The sequence below is a fragment of the Plectropomus leopardus genome, chromosome 14, assembly GCF_026936395.1.
Source record: "Plectropomus leopardus strain MGB_pleo_1.0 chromosome 14, ASM2693639v1, whole genome shotgun sequence".
Classification (NCBI taxonomy): Eukaryota; Metazoa; Chordata; class Actinopteri; order Perciformes; family Serranidae; genus Plectropomus; species Plectropomus leopardus.
This window is the reverse complement of record NC_142189.1, coordinates 9237119-9248559: the sequence shown is the minus strand read 5'-3', so window position 1 is coordinate 9248559 and position 11441 is coordinate 9237119. Positions and strand designations below refer to the sequence as shown.

The 11441-nt window shown below is 41.7% G+C and overlaps 1 protein-coding gene across 1 annotated transcript in view; it reads left to right on the top strand.

Moving 5' to 3' along the window:
• The first annotated feature begins 1565 nt into the window (after nt 1–1565).
• Nucleotides 1566–11441, top strand: part of plekhh1 (pleckstrin homology, MyTH4 and FERM domain containing H1) — a 45962-nt gene continuing 36086 nt past the window's right edge. Inside the window, exons 1-2 of the mRNA XM_088087547.1 lie at nt 1566–1705; nt 10468–10647. Coding sequence (XP_087943673.1) covers nt 10501–10647 — 147 coding nt within the window. The 5' untranslated portion in view covers nt 1566–1705; nt 10468–10500. The remainder of the gene's footprint in view (nt 1706–10467; nt 10648–11441) is intronic.

Here is an 11441-nt window from a genome sequence, read left to right as displayed (position 1 = left end):
ACAATGTATCCCAATAACTCTCATGATATAAATGTATGTTTGTGATGGCTGATCACACAGCAGATCCTTTGATCTGAGCAGTCTAACAGCGGTGAGAGAACCAGACAAACACTGAGTTTTTCATCACAGCGCCAATATGTCTGTACTAACAAACAGTCAAATGCTCAGCAGGGCAAAGTTAGACTTTGGATGGAATTATTTATAAATACGAGCTTGCATTTCCCAGTGTCTCTCCTTTCATCCAGCCACGTGGATTCAGTGATTTGGTGGCCTGGGACCCCAGACAAACTGCCATGCTTTATTTTCATCCATTCTCTCATTGGGAATGTTGGCAGGCTGTTGGCAGCTGCAGAACAAGTACTCAAAACTTTCTTCTTAAGTAAAAATATTAATAAAACATGGCAAAAGTTACAGTCAGAGTCCTGCTGTCAGAACAGGTAGTCTAATTATCAGTAAAATGTACTTAAATATACTTAAAGTTTGCTCCAGATGGAACTTTTAATTCTTATGTAATGCTGGATAGTTTAATTAATGATATTACATAATATTTTATCTGTTATATTTATTTGTGAGCTTGTTGTTGTGCTGTTCTGATCTTTACCTCATTGTTACTTACCCTGAGGATTCAGCACCCAGTCTAAAAAAGTTTAATCCTGAGTGAGCGTGTTGTGTCTGACTTTGTTATATTTTATGAATAAAAATCTGAATCTGAACCATAATTAGTAAAATTTATCTCTCAAGTAAATGTGGTGGTGCAATGTTTTTCTCTAGAGTAGGCTAGTAGGCTATACAGTTGCTTTTTTTGTTTTGTTTTGTTTTTAAAAGAGCTTTGGGGTCCAACCAATTGTTATGTTGTTCTCTGCACCCTCAATAATATTAATCTAGACTAGTGCAGGTGCTGTAGAAATGCAGGATGTTTGTTTTAAATCATATTTTTCTTTTTTTGTGGGGGTTTCCCCAGTTTTTGTTTCTGGAATCTGGTCACACTTCTGTAGGCTTGTTAACAAGTTAATTTAACTTTAAAATTAGCAGTATAAAATTAGTATTGCCATGAAGATTTGCACATATTAGTAATTTGTCAATAAATAATTGCCAAAGTTAAATACATAAAAAATGTGTTTTTAAAATGGAAGAGAGGTATAGCATTGTGCAAAAATATTGACAATAAATGTGCAAACATTCACAATAAGAAGTATAAAGTACAATAATATACAATATAAAATGAACTGTGGTTTTGTATTTATTTTTTTTTTTTTCAGGATTTAGAGCAGCAGACTTTTTCCTTCAACTCAAAGAAATCCTCAAATTGTGTTTACATCCTAACAGAAAAAAATAAACCCGAGCCAGCCTTAATGCAATATCCTGAGCAGCAGCTCGTGCACACAAGAGGGGCCTGACTCCTGGAGAAATTTGATCCTGTTTGGGCCCTTTAAAGGAATATGGGATGAGTCTGTTGAATGGAGCTCAGAGTGAAGTCCCACTGAAGTCTCTGCGCTGCACAGAGACGCGAAGGACGAGCAGCAGTGGGACCGGGAGTCCACACAAGACATGAAACACTGAAAAAAAGAAATGAATGAGGAATGAGAGAAAGTCGACGGAGTGAAGAAAAAGAAGAAGTTATGAGCCGAAGTGCGACGAGTTACCGGGGAAGGTGTCCGTGAGCGGAGGAAGCCGACTGAAGGGGGAGAGACAACAAAGTCACAAGGTAAAGTAGCTTTGGAGGACTCCGCTGTAGAAACGATTTATCTGTTTGCTTCTTCCATATCGAGCACTGGTTTTAATGCTGTAACCAGAGGATAAATTTAACCAGGACGCGGGAGGTTTTGTGGGGCAAAAGCCGCAGCTGCAGCTGATTATTTTGGGAGATTTCTAAAGCCTGTTTGAGCTTTTTTTTTGCTGACCGACGGTTTTACGGTTGCTACTATTTTACTAATCCTTGCGCGTCTGGCACACCTGTTCCTTGTGGCCTTTTTTTGGACAAAATCTTGGCCACTACTTGCCCTTGGGGTAGCTCCAAAAACATATTCATGCTATATTAAGTCTATATGTGAATGCAGAAAACTTTAGAAGAAACTGTGCACCCTTTACCTCTGCTCATCCTTATGTGCATCTGGAGAAATCACACTGCTCCATACATCCATCTGACCCCTCCAGCAGCAGCAGCAGCCGCCAAATCTGTTACTGACCACCTTTCCCAAACTAATACCTGAACTCAAGACATATATTCTATCTCCCGATGCATGGTTTAAGGGCTGGCTCTTTCTACATCTTAGTCATACACATCTTGCTTTGCTTTGGGGCCACTTTCACTAAATAACAGGAGACCAGGGGCCAGTCACAGCAGCCCCATACGTGTTTCAGGATGTTTCTCGGCTCTTAGGATGTTTCTTGGACTTTGGGACATTTAGAATTTAAGGACATTTCTTGAATGTTAGGACGTTTCTAGGATTTTAGAACGCTTCTTGGATTTTAGGGGGATTTTAGGGTGTTTCTAGGATTCTAGGACATTTCTAGAATTTAAGGATGGTTTTTAGGATTTTAGGACATATCTAGAATTTTAGGATGTTTCTCGATTTTTAGGACATTTCTCAGATTTCAGGACCTTTCTAGAATTTTAAGGCGTTTGCTAAGATTTTAGCATGCTCCCAGGATTTTGGGACGTTTTTGGTATTTTTATAAGTTTTTGGGATTTTGGGACATTTCTCAGATTTTGGAACCTTTCTCAGAGTTTTAGACATTTCCTCGGACTTTAGCACATTTCTAGGATTTTCAAACATTTTTAGGATTTGGGGACATTTCTCGGATTTCGGTACGTGTTAAGGATTTTAGGACATTTCTATAGGATTTTCGGGTGTTTCTAAGATTTCAGAACACTTCTAGGATTTTAGGACATTTCTAGAACTTTAGGATATTAGGGGCTTAGCTGGGACCTCTGTCAGTGGATCCTTCATTGGCACTTTTTTTGATAAACAATTTTTATGTTGTTTTAGTCACTCTTGCACCTTATGTATACTAAAAGCTAATTTTATTGTGAATTAGCAAATTGCCCTGTCTGGGGCCAGATTTGCCTGCAGGCCATAAGTTGAGAATCACTGCTATATCTCATGCAAGCAAAGCCTTTCTCCATGCCCTGCAGTGCTGCAGCCTGCAGTGCTGCACGGGAGTTGAGACTGTTAAATGTGTGTGCAGGACAGGAGATCTGCAGAGGTAGATGTTTACACCTCAGAACAGAAGAATGTCAGGGCCTGTATTTAAGGCTGAGACTGATAATGAGTGTGGTCAGTTTGCTGAGGCCTGTCATTAACCTGAGCTGGGAGAGAGCTGCTTGCTGGCAAAGGTAGGAGAAGAGGATGTGGAGGAAGGGAGGGAAAGATGAGGGTGGGAAAGGTGCTGCAGGAGGAGAGGGAAGGAGCACAGGACGTTAGAAAGTGAGAGGTGTTGGAGGAGGAGAGATGAGGCAGATAGAGAGAGGAGGAGGAGATAGATAAGGTGATAAATGGCAGAGGAATGAATACGAGGTGTATTTGTGATTTAAAAAGTAGGCTGAAGACATGCATTGGCCTCTGCAGTGCTATAAATGTCTAATATGAGTAATTGCTCTGTTAAAATGGCCTTTTAAATCAGAGTAATTTCAAGATAACAATAAAAAGTAGGGCAAACATGAGTTTTAAAGGTCCCGTATTATATATGAGTCAGATTTTCATGCCTTTTTCCACTTTAGAGCAGATACAGGCGCTACGTAAATATGTCAAACTATCAAAACCTTCAATCCACAGAGGAATGCACACGCCATATTTAGAAACTGTGACTTTAAATGAGCCATCAGGTCTTCAGTGAATTTGTGATGTCACAACTTTCCTATATAATCCTAGAAACTGCTGCTACAGTGCCAGTATAGTCATTCCTGGTTGAATTGCAAAGATCCTAAAAACGCAGATGTGAAAGACTACAGCAGCACTGACAAATTCCTAATATTCAGTCACCTGACTGGTGGGAGCCCTGGAAAGCAAAATAATGTTCCAACACTTAACCATCAGTGTAAACTCCATTGATCTGCTGCACAAACCTGTCGATTTTCAATTTGTTTCAAGACACAAATGTTTTGATCACCTCTCCAAAGAAGAAAAACAAAGATATGTAAAGCGACAGGTGCTAAAACTGAGCATTTCAGATAGAGGGTGAATACATGTATACTCAGGCAGACGGTGAGTAAATTTTTCATGCACAAAATATTCTGTTTTTTGCCCTTATTCCAAAAACGACAATAGCTGCTAAGCTGTTCACATCTGTGAAGAAAATCAGTCTTTCACTTACACTACCGTTTACATGCAGTTATGCATACTCCAGTTAGCGTTCTTTAACATGTCCTTTATCACTTCACAATATGGAGAAGTAGAAGTTTCCCAGCAGTCTTCATTCACCTTCTTCAAAAGGTCAGCGATGTGATATTTGCATGTATCCCAAATCATGTTGATATCCACATCTTTTGTAAAGTTTAAAAGCAGGTGTGTTTCTCCTTCCAACCAGAAATGTGTGATTTTCTTTTGCATGCATCTCTACCTTACAGCTTTGCAAATTGTATTGCTGATTGGTTTGTGTACAACGTATCCATGACAACGCACAGCTCTGACCATAAACAGGCGAGAGTTCAAATATTGCTCCTAAAACCCGAATAATACCAACATATTCCATGTCTTAATGGGAAATACTACATTTGGAAATGGCCAGATTCGGAGTATTTATATGGAATATGCAGTTTATATGACCATGTCAAATTCAGAATATAACAATATTCTGAATAATAGTGGAATACTGGTGTGTATGTTACTGTAATAATGTTTTTTTGAAAATTAAAGCACGTAAACTTGTTCTAATAGAGACCCCAAATACAATTATGAACCTAAAAATTAGCATAATATGGGACCTTTAAAGCATATCAACCTCCAAGTTTTAAAGGAAGAGGGTCAAAGGTTAAGAAACATGTAGCTGCATTGGACACTCCCCCTTCCTTTATATATAGGAATGCATCCCAGCTGTACCAAAATAGTGAGGCACTAATTTAAACAAAAGTGTGAGGCCTACTTGACTGAGCGGGAATCGACAGAGGTCCCCTTTGTTAAACACCCAGGGCCGCCGAGGAGAAGATAAGGCAATATTTAACACACTTGACTCCTGGTGCTCTCAGATAATTCGTCTTTGTCTGCTTTTGTACACACAGAGATCTGCCACGCTGACACGATTCTGCAGTGACTGACCCAGATTTACACGCATGCTCCTGTGCTGTTTGATGGGAGTCTTTTTTTATTTGACAGCGTGGAGATTGGAGGGGAGGGGGGCGGGTCGCTGAAACGTGGGGAAGCCAAGTTGGACCTCGGCAGAGACAACAACAGCGGGGATTTGAAATGTCTGGCGGGGATGATATCACTGAACCACCTAATCACTTACATCACCGCAGCTGCATGCTCAGCAGTGTGTGTGTGTGTGTGTGTGTGTGTGTGTGTGTGTGTGTGTGTGTGTGTGTGCGTGTGCGTGCGCGTGCGTGCATGTGTGCGTGTGTCTGTTTCCAATCTATTTCAGTGTGTATCTCCATCTGTGTCTGTCTGAGCTCCGGTAAGCCAGCGCTGAAGAGTTACGACCGGCCGGGGAGTGTGTGTTTGAATATGTAGTGATTAAGGAGGTTGTAGTCAGTGAAAGGGCTGACTTGAGACTTGCACTTGTGCTCCTTGCATCCTCTGAGTAAAGGTGCAGTCAAACAATCCACTTTTGTAGCAGCCCGACAGACAAAAACACTGCACACCGGCCCGTCCAAACAATTTCATAACAGTCTGTGATAGCTTCCACATTTTTAATAAAAACTCTCCTCCCTGGATATCAAATCTCACTCAGTCTGAGGAATAATGCAGTATAACTGTCAGTGCAGTCAATGGAAAGCAGTTGTCGGCGATGGCAGATGTAGAAACGAGCCTGCTGGGACGGTTGCGGTAGCATTTCCATTCAGTCGTCCTCCCCAGTGTTTGCTCTGGACACGGCTACGTGCAAGTTCTCGCAACTGGATGGAAGAAGCTCCAGGGCCTTGGTGTCTGTCTGTAGCCAGGAGAGGAGTCACCGTTCTGGGCTCCAGCATACACCTCACTCTCTGGGTGGCCCGAGTGTTACCAAACATGTAGATCCTGGAAAGCTTGTTTTTGTTGTCTTGGCTGTTTTTTTTCTCCCTCCCACCTGAGTGTTTCCAGTGTTGGCATAATATGTCAGACTTAGGAGATGCTGCAGCAGAGAACAGTATTCATTAGATCCTATAGAAGAGTTGACTCGATGGAAAGTTGTCTTCTGCTTTTCTATAAACCATCGCACAATGGAGGGTTATGTTAATGCAACACACACATACACAGCAGCCCTTTTTACACTGTCTATTAAAGGCGGGAGTATTGCATTGTTATGCCACCTTGTCTTTCTGTATATAAGGTGTGATTGTGGTATGGGGAGACAGAGTGGTCTTGCCTTTAAGCCACAACGGGAGGTAGTAACAGCACAGAAACAGCGTCTGTATCAACAGAACATATACGTCACACTAGCAGCTGATGCTGTTGTGTTAAACAAAGCGCCTGTCAATCCTTTTTTGGTTCTGCCATGCTGGCATGTTACCTAAAATCACACACTGGAGTGGGGTGTTTTTTTCTGTTTAAGAATGCAAAGGGGGGATAAAGAAGGGATGCAGAAGTTGGCTGTACGCTGGTTCCCTCGTGAAAAAGCCCAACAGGATGTTTCCATTGGATTTTGGATTTTTGAACCACAGACCTTATTTCAGTTATCTAACCAAAAACTCCTGCAAAAAAACAGAGCAAAAGTTAGCAAAATGCTAACTCATTTCATTTCTCTATAGCACGATAAAAAGGGCATGTGAAAATGACCTCATTTTTGACAGGCTGGTGATGTGCAGTCGACTTAATTCTTGTGCACACTGATGCAGAGAGACATTGTGACCTCTTGTTACCTCTGGTCCTTTCCTCATCCTGCTCAGTAAAAAGTTTACACTTGTCTATTTTGCAGTTGACTTCCTGGCACCAATTGGCATAAACTGAAACAACCCTCTTTATATCCAACAAGCTAAAGGAGTTGTTCCGGGGAGAATTAGCATGGCAGCGCCGAGTGTTTAACCATCAAATGGCTTGTTTGCACCCAGCTGTTTTAGCTCCTGGAGGAACGCCTGGACTCGTCTGTCCTGGCTTGCCCCAACGTGACCCAGCAGGGTTTATTTAAGTGGCCTTATTTCCCCTTTTCCCCACGCCGACGTCCGGCTTTTCTTGACCTTCATCCCCTCCGGTCTGTCCCGGAGAGAGAGTGGGAGACGTCGGTAGCTGAACCTTGACTGGGTACAGCGGTCGGCTGGCGAAACCTCCGCATGCATGACTTCTGTAATTTGTTTGCTAAGCCTGTATTTATGAGCATGCTAATTGTAGGGAGTGCCATGGTGCAGTTATAGTTGCTGGACTTTGAACGTCTGCTGTTCTGCTGACGGTGTCTGGCTGCACTTTGAGTCTGTCTGTGTGAATCCTGCTTAAATTTTTAACTTCAAACTTACTTTCAACTTACTTAAAGGGCAACACCACCTACATATAGAAGTCCAATATGTTATTTCCATTGTCTAGGAAAGTTCAATCAATATTTGTGAACATGAGCAACTCAGTCTCAAAGCCACAAATTAAGAGTCTCAAACTTGTGATGTCATCAAGTATAAAGTCTGTAAACAATGAGTGGGACATTGATTTTGTGGACCCGGAGAATGTTTGGGAGATGTTTTAGTTTGTCTGAAACGATTAGTATGTGAATTTTATATTAGTTCTGGTAAAAAATATGCAAACACTGGACGATATGCCTGCATAAATATCACTAAATGCAACATAGTTGAGAACAGACGGCGACGAGGCAGCACTGTAACGTCAGTAAGTAATAAATACCTCTCAAAGTGAATAACTTTGGTCATGTGTCTGCTGCCTGATGTGCAATTTAGGAAACACTATATGAAATTTTGTGGTAGAGATACCGTTACAGATGGATGTCATAATTATTGAGCTTTGTTTTGGGTACAACAGGGTTTTGGGTTTTTTGTTAGCCATGTAGCTCCAGGGATGTTGGTTGGTCAATCCACCATTTTTATCAAGGCTGAAATATCTCAAAAGTATTTGGATGGCGTGATATGGTACACACGTACACATTAGACGTTCTAAACATCAGCCTAATAGCATGCTTATGTTAGCAATTAGCTAATTTGAGCATTATCTGGTGACAAAGATGCCTGTGACATAACGTAACACGAGTTTGTCTGCGGTTTGCATTTTTTAACAGTTGATGTAATCATGAGTGGATTATGAGGCAGTGGGCCCCTGGCCACAGATGTATAAAGGGCCCCACAATCTCTCCTACTTAGAAACAAGACACACAGACTTCGTGGTGTTTTTTAGTCTCTTTGTAGTCGTTATAAATCTTTTCGAGGTTTAGTTTGTGGTACTTTTGGGCCTTTTTTTCGTTGTTTTGTGTCTCTTTTGTCATTTTGTCGTGGATTGGGTGTCTTTGGGGTACTTTTGTGTCTTGTTGAGGTAATTTTATGTTTTTTTTAACCTCTCTGTGGTTATTTCTGTCTGCAGTCATTTTGTGTCTCTTTGTGATGGTTTTGTGTCTCCTTGTGGTCGTTTTGACCCTTCTTGTAGTTATTTTACGTCTCTTTGCAGATTGTTTGCATCTCTTTGTGGTCATTTTGAGTCTCTTCATGGTTTGTTTGTGTTCATGTGAGTGACAGGCCTTTGGGGGGCCACTGAAACTTTAGGCCTCTGGACCTTTGCCCGTGTAATGCAATGTATGATTTTCGTACAGAGGTGGTAAAAACCCCCAAACTCCAGCAGTGCATCATGCTTGCAGATACTGGTAGAGCTGAGCTTTGCACAGGCTACCAACCAGCCAGGCCGTCCAAATTTCTCCTCAGTCATTAGTTTAAAGTCCACACATTAGATAAATGATCAAAAATCCAATTTTATTTCACAAAATGTAAACAACACATTGGCTTAGAACGCAAACAAAACATATGGCAAGAAAACAACATAAACAGCACTTCAAAATAAAAGCTCTGCTCTTGAAATTCACTGTGCTTCAAAATAAAGTGTTTTTTTTACAAACTTGACACACTTTTGGACCGCGACCCACCAGTAGTGAACCAATGATCTCAAACATTGTTCACAATTCATTGGTTATGGAGCAGTTCCAGACTTATTACTTGATGACATAAAACATTTTAATTTAAGCACTCTAGTGTTTGGATTAAGGGGAGAGATTCAGTCATGTTTTCTAATATTTTGGGACTGTCTTAGACAATAGGAATAACGTATGAATTTTGAAAATGGCTGTAGTTCTGCTGTAACTTTGTTTGGTTTCATTTTGGTCAATGAAATGCAAAATCTCACATACACTGGGTTCGTGTGAGTTTAAAACCTCAGAGCTGATTATTATCTCAAACTAATCAGACTTTTATTGAGTTCTCACAGTTGGGCCTTAACCTTTGTGAATGAGAGTCCGTCCAGAGAAAAATAGCCACTAGTCAATCCTCCTCAGGTAAAAATAACCTCAGTGTCCCGGTTTCCCACATTCAGCCCTCGGCCCATTCATTCTCACACATTCTTTCCTCCTTTCTTTGCCGAGGCGAGCTGACGGCCCCCCTCTCTCGCTGTGATGGGACTGTCATGCAGAAAGACACCATTGTGCTGCGCAGGATCCCGTTTCACTCTTGCCTTGTAATTAAGAAGGGATTGCACGGCGAGGGAGTTGTGGGTGGGGAATGTAGGGGGGTAGAGACCAGGGGATTGGGTTAGTAGGTAATTTGGCTAAAAAGCAGAGCGCTGACCTGCTTTGTAGCTGGCAGGCCTGGGAGCCGGCACGCATGAACCCGACTCCCCCACTGACACAGAGCCTCCCTGCTGAGATTTTGTTCAGTGTGTGTGGGCATGTGGAGAGTCAGTGGACGCAGAGGAAAGAAAGATTCAGGCTGCGATCTCTCTAGAGAGAAATGTTGCAGATCATGTGGATGTATGTATGTTTATTTGTGGTTACATGTCACAGCGCAACACAGAAAGTGAGAGGAAGCACTTCATTAAACTCGTGCCATTGTGGACTTATTGTTTCGTCACTCACATTTCCGCAGTGAATCATGGGAAGTGCGGTCAACGAAGGGCATTTAAAGAGGTTGAATCACTTTTTTTTCTGCTCTTGTGCTGTAAATGAAAACAGAAGCTGGACTCTTTTAGGAGTACGTGTGTATCCTGTGTGGGTTGGTACATTTCATGCCTTAAGAAAAGAAAGATTTTGATCCAAGTTAAACATGATGTGTCACTAAGGATGGGATAGTTTATACAGCACACTCTTGACAGCAAACTCAAATCAGACAAACCATATACAAGTTAAGTTTTCTCTTCTGTCTTTCAGTTCAGTCTGAGTCCAGAGCTCTGAATCCTCGCCATGGCTGACGTGCTAGAGAGCGGCGGCGGGTCAGGAGCCGTCAGAGTGGCCAGCGTGGATTGGCAGAAACGCTGCATCGCTCTGGAGATGCAGCTGCTGAGGTTCCGGCTCCAGGCGGGGAAAATAAGGGAGCTGCTGGCAGAGAAGGTAAGAGAAATAATCAGCCTGCACTGTTACTGGAGCAAGCAGAAGCTCTGCACTGTAGGAGCCAGTGCACCAGCTCCTCATAAGTTCAAATTCGGTTACACTAAATATTTATATCCAGAAGCTGCCAGGCATAACTGTTGTGTAGCAAAGTAAATGAGCTGGCTTAGCTGACAAAAGTAACGCCAGCTTGCTAATATACAGTATGACCCACAAAGGATGAAGAGGAGAGGCCTTTACACACGGGGATGTCATGAATAAACAACATAAAAATGCAAAATACTCGCATGCAAATATTTAATATTAAAATTAGTCATACCTCTGGTAAGCAGTTAGGCAGTTTATATGTCTAGGCCTTTTATTATGAAAGGTAAGAACTGAAGCAGTAGATCTGGTATGTCCTGCTTTTGTCACAGTTACGAAGTGTAGTAAAAATTTGCATTTTGGTTCAGACTAAAGAGCCTACAGTACTTGCTCAGCGGTGCTACTCCACATGTTGTCTTACGAGTTTTGGTGTCCTTTGTCATGTAATTCATGGTGCTGTGATACATAAATGATCAACAGGTCGACCTTTTTTGTGACGTTGTGACGTGACGTCCGTCCCGCACTGTCTGACTCATTGATGCCTTTATTTGTGCGAAAGCTCTGTAAAATTAACCGCTAAATATTTTTATGTACGAAAGTTCTCCTGACAAAAGCAATTGTTTGCAAAGAATATACCAACATCCAAATTAAAGCGCAAGACAAAAAAACACGGTGTTAAAAGGCCTCAAAAGAAGTCACGTGGAATATGGAGA